Raw genomic sequence first — 15,000 nt, forward strand, 5'->3', positions numbered from 1 at the left:
CAAACCCAGCCCAGCTCAAACCCAGCCCAGCTCAAACCCAGCCCAGCTCGAACTCAACCCAGCTCGAACCCATATCAGTCCAGTCCGGTGGATGTGGAAGCAGATTAGAGGGCCTGGAAGTATTCAGCCGAGCCCTCCTGCCAGTGGCCCCTACAGACCCCCTCCCTCCTCCCCCCTGCCCAACACTGTGAGTGACATGTGAATTACAGTCTGTGGTGATGATAATAAGAGTGCTAACCCAGGCCAGGCCTGAGCCTTCCAGCCAGCAGCCATTCCCAGCTGGCACGGCCTGAAAGACAACCGCTGCCACCATCTGAAGAGGCGAATAAAAATGACAAGCTAACTGTTAAAGAACTGCTGATTTTTCACATGTTGTTTTAAAAGCTTTTGCGGCGGTGCCAGGTCTTTATTTTATTTTCTTCCTTCAACTCCTTCTCCCTTTCGTTCCCCCTCTCTCTCTCTCTCTCTCCTTTTTTTCGCAAACCACATCCAGATATATGAAACCCCTCATTTACCGGGGAGATCTAAAAATGGATCGTCCATGGAAAGGCCTTTGATGAAAAATATTTATGTTCAAAATGATTGTGCTCAGTGGGATAAAGAGGGATAAAGACACTTGTGTCTCTGTGTGGTTCTCGCTCTGAGACCCCTGCTACCACACACACACACACACACACACACACACACACACACACACACACACAGTAGAGCATCCCCACACAAACATTCCAGGTACCAAGATGGGAACGCTCATAAGCAATAAAATATCTGTTTCCCACTGTTTCTAGGGCACCCATACGAGTGTTATGATTATAACCTTGGCCTGGCTCACCCTGGCCCCACAGTATAGAGAAGCTCAGGGTTACCACAAGTCCCTTCCCATAGCATTCAACTATCACAGTACTTCTGCATCAGTGGAGGCTGTTGGAGGCAGAAATCGGAGGATGGGCTCATTGCAAGGAATGGTATCAAATACATGTGTTTAATACCATTTCTCACTCCATTCCATGCATTACAATGAGCCTATCCTCTGATTTCTACCTCCACCAGCCTCCACTGTTCTGCATAGTTGACATACGCTCTCCGAATACTTTATTAGGAACACTATACTCCCTTTGCTCTCAAAACAGCCTCAACTCTTTGTGACATTGATGTTGGAAACATTCCTTTGAAATTCTGGTCCTTGATGACATGATTGCATCACGCAATTTCTGCCGATTTTTCAGGTGCACTTTTAAGCTGTGAATCTCCCGTTCTACCACATCCCAAAGGTATTCTATTGGATTCAGATCCAGTTACAGGGAAGGCCACTGAAGAACACTGAATTCATTGTCATGTTCATGAAACCAGTTTGAGACGACTTTTGCTTTGTGACATGGTGCATTATCATGCTGGAAGTAGCCATTAGAAGATGGGTAAATTGTGGCCATGAAGGGATGCACATGGTCAGCAACAATACTCAAATAGGCTGTGGCATTCAAGCGATGATTGATTGGTATTAATGGGCCCAAAGTGTCTCACACCATTACACCACCTCCACCATGAGGAGGTGTACAGGTGTTCCTAATAAATTGTTCGGTGAGTGTATATTTTGTTCAAGTAACAGACTCAAACACTCTTGGAGTCATTTTCCCACCCTCACATATCCCTCTGGAAGTGACTATTCCCAATCCCAAAGCCATCCCAAATCCCAACTCCCAATTCCCCAAAGCCCAGTGGATCCCAGCGCCCTCCTCAATCAAAGCTGTGCGGGAGCCTGTCTGCCTGTCTGTTTGAGCTGTCAGCCTGGACACAGAGAGAACACAGAGATGGAGATGGAGAGATGCTGGAGGGACGTTGTATGGACTCAGAGCCCTGACTCTCTCCGAGACACCCACTTGAGTCTCATTATCAATTACGGCTGTTTTCGTTTCTGTGACCACAACCATTAACCAACCATGTGGTCACTGGCAGTGAGAGGAAAGAGGGAGATGAGAGAGAGAGAAAGAGAGGGGGGGGGGGGGGGGAGAGGGAGGGGGGATTGGGGGGCTAATTTTCATCAAAAAGAATTAGCTATCCAAACAAGTGAGATGGATGTTCTGTTGGGCTGGATCCACACTGGGCCCTTATGAAAGCACTGCGGACAGATGAAGATATATATGTGTTAAATAGAGGAGAAGATGAATAGTGGAGGATAACCCAGGGTCTAGAAAGAGTGGCAGAGAGAGAAAGAGAGAGAGAGCGAGAGAGAGAGAAAGAGATAATTCACAACACACTTGTGGTGAGAGGCTGCGTCCTGGCAGTCACAGCCCAGCAGAGAAGCTCAAAGCAGGGCTGCCATCTCTTCTCTCCTCCTCCCCCTTCTCCTCTTCTCCTCCCCTCCCTCCTCTCGTCACTTGTTCCCCACCCAGCCAGCCTGAGTGAGCCAGTAAAGGCTGGATGGCGTGGCTCATGAGCCATTAAATCCCCACACACTGTGGGCAAGGGAGGGTGGCGATGCCAGGCCCTATGCCCAGTCTTCAGCGCCTCTGCCAGGATAGGCCCAAACAGGGAAAGAGACAGAAAGAGGGAGTGGGGCAGAGAGGAAGAGGTGAGAATAGAGAGGGTAGAGAAAGGCTGAGGGGGAAAGAGAAGACATGGAAAACAAAACCACATTCTCATATCAAGGACTATTATGGTAGATGAACCTAAACAGGTCTACTCTGCTTAGTAAAGTAACACGCATCATCAAGGTGTGACTACTTCATCATTATTCTGATATTATGGTTCTGATCAGGACTTCAGACCACAGATAATCAGTGGAGCGAACAAGAAGAGACTTTGGATGACGTTCGGCGGCCAATCAAAGGCCAAAGCTCAATTGTGCGTAAACTCCAATTGGCTGGCACGCTCAATTAACTCCTGGGCAGGGAGCGATGTGATTGCCGGCAACTTGTTGACTCTCCCATTAGGACGGCAGTTTAAAGATCCCCTGTGGGAGAGAACCATTGTCAACCAATGAGGAGGCAGAGGTCCACAGAGCAACGACTTCACAACAACTTTATCAGAAGCCCCAGAGAGACAGACACGCTGTGAGCCGGAGAGAAAAGATCTAACTGAACTTTAGACAGGAGTTCGAAACCAAAAAGAGAGACATGAGAGAAGTTATGAGTAGCAGATGTGACCTCCCCACCTCCCCCACCACACACACACACACACACACACACACACACACACACACACACACACACACACACACACACACACACACACACACACACACACACACACACACACACACACACACACATACCAAGGTCACAGGAATTTGTCACTCTATAATTGCCCATGTTCTGGAGACCAAGTTTTTTTTCCCTTTATTTCCTTCTTCCCCTCTGCTGCTTCTCTCCCTCTCTCCACCTCTCTCTCTCTCTCTCTCTCCTCCCCATCTCTACAGAGACATTTACTCAGAGATTACTTAAAGACCATTGCTTACCTGCCACTGACACACAGTCATTTAGATGAGATTACATTTAGAACTCTCAACAGAGCTGCTGGAGATGCTGATAGGTCTCCTGTGATATAGTGGTTCATACAGGCCTTCTCCACAGGCACCTAGTCAGTTACATGCCTACTGTATAGACAAGCACATGAAAACGGTATTAGATACACACACACACACATACACACAACACCAACCCCACACTCCCCCACCACACAAGCACACTTCTGCTCCTACTGCACACACACACACACACACACACACACACACACACACACACACACACACACCACACACACACACAAACACACAAACACATTCAGCAGAACTAAACCTCAGGGCTGCACATTATGCAAGAAAATAAATTCTACATGGAAACACAGTCTCTGATGGCCTGTCAGCATGGGAGCTGGGGAAAGAGGGGAATGTAGCAGGGTGGGGTTGGGAGGGGGGGTGGGTCTCCTTAGCTCCTGTGGTAGTGGGCATCCTCTCCCAAACACTCCATGCCCAGAAAGCGCCCCCCTCTGCCCCCTTTCTCTCACGAACACACACACACAGACATACACACAGACACGCATGAATGCCAAACACACACACACAGACACACACACACACATACACACACACACACACACACACACACACACATACACACACACACACAAACTGCTCAGTGTCAGGATCCAACCTAAAACAAAACATCATGAGCCGTCACATCCACTCAGGACTAAGCAACAGACCGCCTGCTCTATGTTTATAACAGACTGGTCTCCTACATACACCGTGTGCCTGTACACCATAGTAGGCTACGCTTTCCCAATTGCTTGTCCTGGTTGACGCGTAGCTATACTGGCAGGTGAATACTGAAAGCGAATCACTGTATAGGGAGGCGGTAACAACTTGCCTTGCACCCTGCAGCTCGCCCGTTGGAATCACGCTACAGAATAATAATAATAATAATAATAACAGTATTTGTTTGCTAATGCCTTTCGTAGTGTACATAGCGTGTCTTAAGTTTTTGATGTAGCATCGAAAAATCTCTTATATGTGACAACCACACATACACATGCATGCACGCACGCACACACACACGGCGCACGGCGCACAGCACACACAGACAAACACACATACAGACAGACACAGACAAACAGAAAAATGTCTAATATGTGTCAACCACACGCACACACACGCACACACACACACACACACGCACACGCACACGCGCACACACACGCACACACACACACACACACACACACACACACACACACACACACACACACACACACACACACACACACACACACACACACACATACAGACAGACAGACACAGACAAACATCTAAAAATCTCTTATATGTGTCAACCAGGACACGTAATTGGGAATGCGTACTATTGTGCATAGGTACACGATTTAATTAAGAGACTGTGTTTGTTTATAAATACACATACACACACACACACACACGCATGCGCGCGCACACACACACACACTCACACAAACATGCACACACACACACACACACACACACACACACACACACACACACACACACACACACTGTGCTCACAGACAGACAGCCTGCCCTGGGAGCAAAGCTGGACATGATTATACTCTGGGCACCAGCCTGCACAAGCCTGCACCTCCAACTCCACACACATACACACACACACACACACACACACACACACACACACACACACACACACATGGCAGAAGCTCTGGAATCGCGCCAACCTGTCAATCCCCAACTCAAAAATATTTGATGATAGTAATTACAGTGAGTATTTGCTAATTCACTAAGTCCACCAGCCATAACAGGATATGTCTGTGAACTATGATAATATAGGTCACCATCATAACCCCAAACATTATCATCATTATACTCAATCTGATTTTCCAAGGTATGATAGTTGTGTTTACCAAATGCTAAACAATAGACTCATCATATTCCTTGGGTTTTTGGTTGGAGGAGAGGATATGCTTTTATATTGGTCATCTGACCAGGCCGAGAGTGCACACCAATCAGTGCGTCACGCTGCATTTCCTGTAATGTTTACGGTCCACTCCGCATGTGATTATAGAGAACCGTAGAAGGGAGCAATGAATGCAACTGAAAACGCCAACTTTGTGTCAGAAAGAGAGAGAGAGAGAGAGAGAGAGAGAGAGAGAGAGAGAGAGAAAGAGAGAGGTGCTCAGAGGGCAAGATCAGAGTCTTGGGAGATTGTGAGGAATAACCTTGCCTGGTTGTAACTTAATATCTAAAGGGCCTAGAACAGAACAGTTAATATTTAAAACGTTTATAAAAGTGTCAATGGGATAATCTAAAACAAATCAGGCAAAAAATTGAATGATAAAATTGTCACAGGACACACAAGGTGCAGGTCACCCTGCAAAAAAACCCCTGAAGGACGGAAATGATCGGAAAGACCAATTACAGCTGATCATCAAACTTCCGGATTGATGGAAACCTGAAGCTCATGCTAAATTGGATTGGACTTTTTTTTCTAGTTTACGCCAGGAGCATACACGTAGGGCTTAATAAGAGGAAACACGTGTGCCAAACATCCCCGAATCAGACAAATCCAGATTTGTGTTGGATTTAGAATCATAAAACAACGAAAAGCCACTTCCTGCGGGTTTATGAGTGCTATCACTGGCCTCCACGGCTATCACTGCAGTTGACAGCCAGATAATCCAATAACCAAGAATTACGACCTGAAGCTGTGTCACTCACTGCCTGTCGAGGAGAACATGATCGCAGAAATTACACGATAATTGAACAGGCGTTATTTGGACTATGTGAGATACAGCCCAGGCCTATTTGTGTGTTTCTGGTCTTCTTCATGGCATGAATGCATCATCATAAGCCTTCGCTTGCTATTTACTCTTTTCCACTAGGCACAGAAACATGCACGCGGGGCAATTGTGTTAGTAGGCTACAGTGCATATTTCCCACAGATTTAAACATCATGCCATACAGGCCGCGTGTTTGCGATGCACTTTTTCGCAGTAATTTATCGAAAGAAAACAACAATTTCGAAACGAATAAACATCCCGACGAGGTCCTAAACAGATTCTGATGACAGAGAACATGTGATTCTAGTTGGTCATAGTTCTCCTGTTCCCGTCTGTTGTCAGTCTAGAGCCCGGAGATTTCCATCACCAACCAAACCAACCGTGCTGTAAACACTACTCTCATTTGTTTTTTCTTCTGAGCAATTATATTCTGTCATTAAAAAACATTTTTAATTAAGCCTTGCTGAACTTTATTTGTGTAAAGCGGATCTATTTCATGTCGGGCAGTAATGTAATAATCCCAAGCTGTCATTACGGCCCGTTTCCCTGCGCGCCAAACTCCATCTGATCTCTGCCGTTATGAGAACCAGACTGACGCGCGCTCTCACCGGGCACAGCAAACCCACTCCCACACCGGGGGAACGGGAGACGAGAGACCGTTTTACGCAAAGCCTGCAAATTAATATAGGAAATGTTAGCTTCAACCGAAAAGGAGCGAGTTTCATGGAGATATTTTAAATACGTGCTCCAGATGGTTTTAGTTATCCGGAGTCAAATATTTGTCGCTGGATTTTCCTCGTTCTTTAAAATACATTCTATTAGCCTACCCAGTCTGAAATACAATAAAATCAACCGAACTATGCGCACGCACCGCACCACCAAATAATGTGTCAAACCGATGGCTTCTACAACACGTGTAATTGCATAACTCGAAAGAAATATGAACGTTTGCCATTTTCAAACATTTTCAAATAGGCCTAGTATTTTCCGCAAGCCAAAATAACACACACAACTCAGTCTGTGTACTACGGTTGCCTTTGCCTTTTCTTTTCTATATTTTTTCACATATTATCTGAAGAAACAAAATACAACATTCTCAGATTAACACAACATATAGACAAATTATCAGAACATAACAACTCAGGTTAAATTGTATTTGTGTTTGTGGAATATGGAGTAAAAAGAGACTTTGATATGATATAGGCCTACAATTTTGTAATTTTTAATACCTATATCGCTAGATTGGAATACAGGCAGCAGAGCATAACCTGAAAATAAGTTGTGGCAAAATGTTAAATAATAAGACCCTTTGAAATTATGGAAGTTAAATCATTCTCCCGTTTAGGATAATTCCTATTTTAATGACAGACATTATGAGTTAAAGCAAGTAGTTGCTCGATCGATTGAAAAAGTGATGAGCAATGTTTTCATAAGGCAAGTCACTTTAACAGTAGGCTCTAGTTCTACAAAGCCTGGGGGTGGATCGAAAGGATAACACAAAAAGAAAGGTTTCTCTGTTTATTTTATAGACTATTCTTTCAGCCATCCTGTGATGCATGGTCCATGCGAAGTCAATTAGTCTCTCAAATGTCTGTGACTGTATTCCTTGGTGAGGCGTCTGCCGCTGGATGCCGCATAGAGGACCACTGGAATACTTAGCTCCTCTGTAGGAATGCCCGTTCTTCCTTCCATATGCCCTCCTCCTTGCGGTGACGCGCTGGGACTGTGAGGAACACAGGAACTCCTCTACAGTGGAGACTGTCAGAGGCAGGGAGAGGGAGAACGAGAGAGATAGAGAGAGGAGACTGAACGGGGAAACGGGTGGCCAGTCGAGAGGAAAATAATCGGGGATTTAGATTTATTCGGAGACATGGGAACACACAGGGTCAATTAATCGCCTTACGGACCCTTGAGGAGAGAGGGCAGAGGCTCGCAGTGGTACTGCTGACGCACCCGGTCCTGGATGTGGCGGAAAACCAGAACGGCGCGCGATAGAGTTCAGCCGGACACCGAGAGAGGAGACTGACTCGTGCCAGGATGCAAGGTCTGAGCTCGCGGGCCCACGCGTTCTCGGTGGAAGCGTTGGTCGGTAAAACGTGTAAGAGGATGAAAATAGAGAACGGAAAGGATGTAAGCTCAACGGGAGACACTGGGACCGATTCAAGCACCATCATCCGCGAGCCGGAGGAACACGGTCGGTGCACCTCTCCAAGTCAGCCCGCGCGCATTGCTTGCCTTACATTACGCCGTAGGCCTATGCCGAAATGTAACGTAATAACTAAATGATAATGTTACTAAGGGTTACAATTTTGGACATACTTTTTTATATCATTCTACACTGCATAGTATAACTATAATTTTTGCTTTGAGGAAGAACAGAAAACTATAGGCCTTATTGAACAGCAACTTGTTTGAGTGAGTTTGTAAAATGATGAGAAACATTTATCATTCATCATTTTTGTAAATTTGGTATAAGAATATAGGAGTTAAGAGTTTAATCTAAAATAATCATAGCAAAGAATTGTCTTCCCGCAACACTTTATTTGATCAAATAGCCTAACTAGACAACACTCTAAAATGTCAGGAAACAGTTGTAAAAAGCTTGTATATTGCTCATGAAATAATGTACCACATCTTGCTAATATTTATGTTTTCCATTTACTGTACATCTTATCAAAATGTCTCCTTAATTTTTCAAAGATCCTCCAACCGAGCAGAGACGGAAGGCAGGTTTGACTCCGAGGAGACCCGGGGAGGCTGGGTCTGACCTGGGAGGAGAAGCTCGAAAACCAGGGGAGAGTGAGTGTGACCCGGAGAAAGAGGCCTGTAGGCCTGGGCAGAGTGAGTGTGAGCCGGGCAGAGAAGTCCGGGTGGAGCTGCAGGGCTCGGAGCTGTGGAACAGATTCCATGAGATCGGCACGGAGATGATCATCACCAAGGCTGGCAGGTAAACCTGACACATGCACGCGCACACTCCCCCCCTCCCACACACACACACACACACACACACACACACACACACACACACACACACACACACACACACACACACACACACACACACACACACACTATACTGTCATGATAAACCGCATGCAGATTTGTTAGCAATAAAATAAAAGTCTCAGTGATACTGTAAAAAGAACTAGAAAAGTTGATGAAAAGCTGATGAAAAAAACTGATAAAAAGCTAGGCTAATTTGGTTTGATTTGCAGTTCTAAACTGATCTCTTAAAGATGGGTTGAGCAAATTGTTGTCTATTTAATGTTTTTTGTATTGTTTTTTATTATTATGGTTCAAAATCACGCAGCATCATTTTACTGACTTATAGTTTTTTTTTTACACAACTCTTCATTAACACATCGAAAAAGAAAATACGTTCGCTTTTAAGTTATGCAACTTTTAAATTCAACCTGTGTATGATTCACATGCTGCATATAACAGTCTCCTCCGCCGTGAACTCACTTCTCTGGAGAACAACACAAATGTGTTTTAGGAAAAAAAACACTAGGCCATAGACTAACATATCACATTATCATTATTCATCTAAAGAGTGGGGTTTTTGATAGAATATTATTACCTTTTATTTATAATTTATGTGATATATAATTTTAATTTGGGCGAGGTTAACATAGTGCTCAATGCTGAAGCGTTTTCAATCCAATCTTATCTAATTAGCCTGCTTTATTGTTGCAATAAATATTTCAGTAGGCCTGTATTGCTATACAGTGTATTAGGCTACATTACACCTTGAATTGCTTTATCAATGATATCATAGCCTATATCCAACTATTTACATATGACCTATACATAAGGAATTCGTGCTCTATTAATTTGATAGCTTTCGGGCATTTAAGTATAACCCTAACCCAATAAAACGTTGCAGGATTTGTAACGAATCAGTTATTTACTGCTTGCTGAAATGTATTTTATGAACAATATTCGATTATCATTGTAAAGCAATAAATCTTTCCAGCTAAGAATGCCCTCGTGGCCCTTGGTTTGAACTTCACCTTGACCGGAGTTGTGCAAGAACTTCTCTGTTTTCACTGTGGTGTTCCATTACGCACAACTGTCACCGAAAGCACCAAGATAAATCTATGTTTCCCTCTTTAGCTCGAAATGAAACATTCTGCAGATAATTGAATACCCGTTTTTGAAAATAGAAAATTATTCATAGAAATCTTTATTTAAATATATATATTTAAATATAGGGCATTTATTATGTTGCTTAAAAAAAATACCAATGAACTGTGTACTCTTGTCAGGAGAATGTTCCCGTCAGTGCGCGTGAAGGTGCGAAACCTGGACCCGTGCCAGCAGTACTACATCGCTATGGATGTCATGCCCGTAGACTACAAACGATACAGGTGTGTGTGTGTGTGTGTGTGTGTGTGTGTGTGTGTGTGTGTGTGTGTGTGTGTGTGTGTGTGTGTGTGTGTGTGTGTGTGTGTGTTTGATCCATTTGATTTCGCCCTAATTGTTATCACATAGGCCAAAGTTTGCAAAAGAAAAAGCTCACCCGATAGCTTATCTTTTTAAGCAAATTGAAAGCAGTCTATCTATCTACAGGTACGTCTATCACAGCTCGCAGTGGATGGTGGCGGGAAACACGGACCATTTGTGCATCGCTCCGCGCCTGTATGTGCACCCGGACTCGCCGTGCGCGGGGGAGACGTGGATGCGTCAGGTCATCAGCTTTGACCGCGTCAAACTCACCAACAACGAGATGGACGACAAGGGACATGTACGTCATTGCTACTGAAGGGCTATATTTGCTTTGCTATTATTATGACAATCGAAGGGGACCCTGAATCATGTCAGACATATTGCAAATAAACAGATACTCGAACATCTTTAAAAAATCACAATATCAAACCGTTTAATCAGTTTTGGTTATGAAAGTAATTGGTTGCCATAAAAAAATGGTTGACATAATATATAAGGGATTTACTCTTTTAACATATTTTTTTCTGGTTTTACACGTTAGGAGCCTTTCCCCAAGATAGCTTTAGTTTTGCTTACTTGGGTAGTTGATTTTTATTTATATATGTCTTACGTCAATCCAATTCCTACAGCAACACTATCATCCTCTGTAGATATTATATGTTTTGTATTTTTGAAAAGTCAGTTTATTACATTTATCAATTGAGATGTTCATGTTCTCATCGTTATAACAGAATGCAAAAGTGGATGTAAACAATGAAATGCAGACTGTCAGTTTATTACATTTATCAGTCTGAATTTAATGTTGATATTTTCCAATATTAACAAAATGCAAAAGTGGATCAAAAAGTGACTGTAAACATTTGTATGCAGACAGTGTTTTCAGAAGGAGATACTCCTGTAACAGGGGTTGGGTTTGAGAGTCTGTAAGGTGTTGGGGTCATACTTCTAGAATGAATGGTGTCCTATGGCCATACACACAAAACAGACAATGCTACAAAATATCAAAGTAATCGTCTGCTAAATGTAATATGTTATCTAAGTAAGCAAAATACGTTCATAAAAATTGTCTGGGGGTATCAACTACAGCCAAGGTAATACGTTTAAAACCAGGAAACAACTTTTAAAAAGTGGAGCATCCCTTTGAAATACAGTGCAGCATATAGAAATGTCTGTCCTGTTAATAATATTTCTGTGTACAGCTTACATTAATTGTTGGTGTTAAGATCTTTGTCTCGAATTATCCAGATAATTCTGCAGTCGATGCACAAATACAAGCCACGTGTGCACGTCATACGGCAGGACCCTCGCGTAGACCTGTCAAAGATTCCATCTCTCCCAGCCGAGGGCGTGAACAGTTTCTCCTTCCCAGAAACAGAGTTCACCACCGTTACAGCCTATCAGAATCAACAGGTAATACCGTCTTAACCTATCAGAACAAACAGCTGTGAATGACAACCCATAAGAACCGGATGCTGCTATTTCACAGGGAATAATCATGTCTATTTCATGGACTTCCCATGAACTGGTGTTATTTGGTAGAATTCTCCAAAGTAATGGCAATTGGCTCATCTTTGCTCGAAGCTGCAAAGAGACATTCCAAAGGTTGTGTTTTGTTTTGTCTGAGACATGAATATAACTTTATAATGCTCAATGAATTAGACTTGGAGTTAATGTTTCTTTCACCACCATGCAGTAACACGCAGAGAGCACATATCATATATCTGTGGCTACACCATCGTCTTCTGGGCCTGAATGACTCCCCACAGCGTTCTGATGTTTTATTCACCACCTCTGGGCGTGTGTTGCTGCTGTCCCAATACAATATCAAACGCTTTATTCTCTAACTCATGTGAGTGCTACCGGCCTTCCTCTGCTGTGGTCTGAACAGAATCGTAAATCCTGTGGGTCTCAGTATGTGTGTGTCTGTCTGTGTGTGTGTGTGTGTGTGTGTGTGTGTGTGTGTGTGTGTGTGTGTGTGAGTGAGTGAGTGAGTGTGTGTGTGTGTGTGTGGACGTCATGAGTGTGTATGAATGTGTGTGTTGGCCTGCTCTGCTGTAGTTCTAGGATTTGTGTGTGTGTGTGTGTGTGTGTGTGTGTGTGTGTGTGTGTGTGTGTGTGTGTATGTGTGTGCAGGGTAGCTGACCCTACTGTTGGCTGGCGTCCCTCTGGTAACAGAGACCTCTCCAGGGACTGCCAGCTCTTTTCATCAGGGTCCATTTTACGAGCAGAGAACGTATTATTACAGAAGCACAGTAACTGGCTGTGACTGGGCTGACTGCTGGAGTCCACAGCCATTAAAGCAGCGTATAAAACCTGGAGTAACGAGTCCCTGCTCCCAGAGCCATGTTTAACATGGCTGCCCGCCCTGGGTGCTGCTGGGATCTGTAGTCGCAGAGGGACAGTCCTACTGCCCTGCACACTCCCATAAACTGATGTCATTGTTAGCTTTACAGGTCATTCACAGAACAGCTAATACTCAACCATGTGTGGTTTCTCTCCTGGGTCAGATCACCAAGCTGAAGATCGACAGGAACCCGTTTGCTAAGGGCTTCAGAGACCCGGGCAGAAACAGGTACAGAACCCTCAATCTGAAAAATAAACACTTACAGGACATTAATACTCATTTTACACCAGAGAGTCTCATTAGCTTGTTAAAATAGCTCAAAACGTTGCCCAGTTTTGAACTAACTCACAGAGAGAGAATTTTGTTTAGAAGCCTTAGTGCTGGTGGTACTGATCTGATGAACCTTATGGGATCCAATGATGGTTCTGGGAAACATGGCCCTGGTTTATTGAGTGATGTTTGTGTGACACCTGTCCTTCTCTCCATTTGTGTGTGTGTGTGTGTGTGTGTGTGTGTGTGTGTGTGTGTGTGTGTGGTGTGTGTGTGTGTGTGTGTGTGTGTGTGTGTGTGTGTGTGTGTGTGTGTGCGTGTGTAGGGGGGTGTTAGACGGGCTGCTGGAGTCCTACCCCTGGAGAAGCCCCCTCAGCCTGGACTTCAAGCCCTTCACCCTCCAGCTGCAAGGTGCCACAGCCCCCCTCATCACATCCCATTCATAACAATATCAGCTCAATCGCTCACAGAGTGACTATGGTGTTGATGCTAATACGTCGCTCTTGTGTTGTGTCTCTGTCAGGAGGGAGCTCTGGGTCGTCAGCCAGCTGTGCGTCTTCTCTGAAGAGTCTCATCCCTCTCTCCTGTCCTCCGTCCTCACACCCCTTCTCCCTCTCCTCGCTCTCCTGCCAGGATGCCAGCCTCCACACCTTCAGCCTCCCCCTCTGCTGCAAGGCCTCCCCTGTCTCCCCCCTGGCAGGCAGAGCCTATTTCTCCCCAGGAGCAGACAGACTGAGGGGGTTCTCCCCCATGTCGCCCCTCTCAGACCTCTCTCTCTTCTCTGCGCTGCAGGGGAAGAAAGGGCCCCACTACAGGGATCCATGTCTCCAGGGACCTCCAGGAGCCCCCCCCTGCCTGATCCCCCTGCAGGGTCCTCACAGCGGCCGGGGGCCTGGCCCCCACCCTCACCACCATGACGCTGCACCCCCCTACTGCATCTACCGCTACAGCCTTCCCATCAACCCACACCTCAGTGCTCTCCCTCGCCACGCTAAACTGTCGGAGGGTACCACAGACTGTCTCCTCCGCCAGGCGCCCTGGCCCCCAACCACCAACCACTGCCTCTAGCACCGGGTGCCTTCAGCCCTCCCCCCTACCCCCCTAGCACCAACTTTAGCCCACTAGTGCCTAGCTTCAAGCTGTCTCACCAAATCCTAACCCTCCCAAGCCACTGTGACTGCCAGAGACTGCTTCCCAGACTGATGCCAAACTGCTGCACCAGTGAATGTAGAGTCTCTCTCTCCCAGACCACAGGAAGACAGTGAGCTGTCAGTGGGGAGGCAGAGAGAGAAAGAGAGACAGAGCTGTGTGAATGGCAAGCTTTAATAGACATAGCTTTATTGAACAGCAGCACACACAATGGACCTGAACCAAAGCTCCAACAACACCTCTACATAGTGTACACTTAAAAGCCCCATAAAGGGCTCCATGTAGGGCTCTGGCCAAAAGTAGTACACTTGGTGGATACTAGGGTGTCATTTGAGATGCAGCCTGAGTGTGTGTGCATCTGGCTGCAGCTCCACAGGACCAGTGGAGGCTGGTGGAGGTAGAAATCGGAGGACGGGCTCATTGTAATGCATGGAATGGAATGAGGAAAGGTATCAAACACATGTGCTTGGAATACCATTCCTCATTCCATTCCATGCATCACAATGAGCCCGTCCTCCGATCCCTAC

The 15,000-nt window shown here is 45.2% G+C and overlaps 1 protein-coding gene and 1 long non-coding RNA gene across 2 annotated transcripts in view; one reads left to right on the forward strand and one right to left on the reverse strand.

Annotated features, from left to right (window-relative positions):
* Nucleotides 1–15,000, reverse strand: part of LOC310816023 — a 128,435-nt gene that overhangs the window by 10,677 nt on the left and 102,758 nt on the right. The gene's annotated exons all lie outside the window — the stretch shown is intronic.
* Nucleotides 8,299–14,392, forward strand: tbx22 (T-box transcription factor 22; the record flags this gene model as incomplete). The annotated part of the gene is made up of 8 exons (XM_083686765.1): nucleotides 8,299–8,455; nucleotides 8,962–9,208; nucleotides 10,530–10,631; nucleotides 10,834–11,008; nucleotides 11,956–12,120; nucleotides 13,218–13,282; nucleotides 13,650–13,735; nucleotides 13,848–14,392. The coding sequence occupies 8 exons, from the start codon at nucleotides 8,299–8,301 to the stop codon at nucleotides 14,390–14,392; spliced, it is 1,542 nt and encodes a 513-aa protein (XP_083542891.1).

The sequence above is a fragment of the Argentina silus genome, assembly GCF_951799395.1.
Source record: "Argentina silus genome assembly, chromosome: 15".
NCBI lineage: Eukaryota > Metazoa > Chordata > Actinopteri > Argentiniformes > Argentinidae > Argentina > Argentina silus.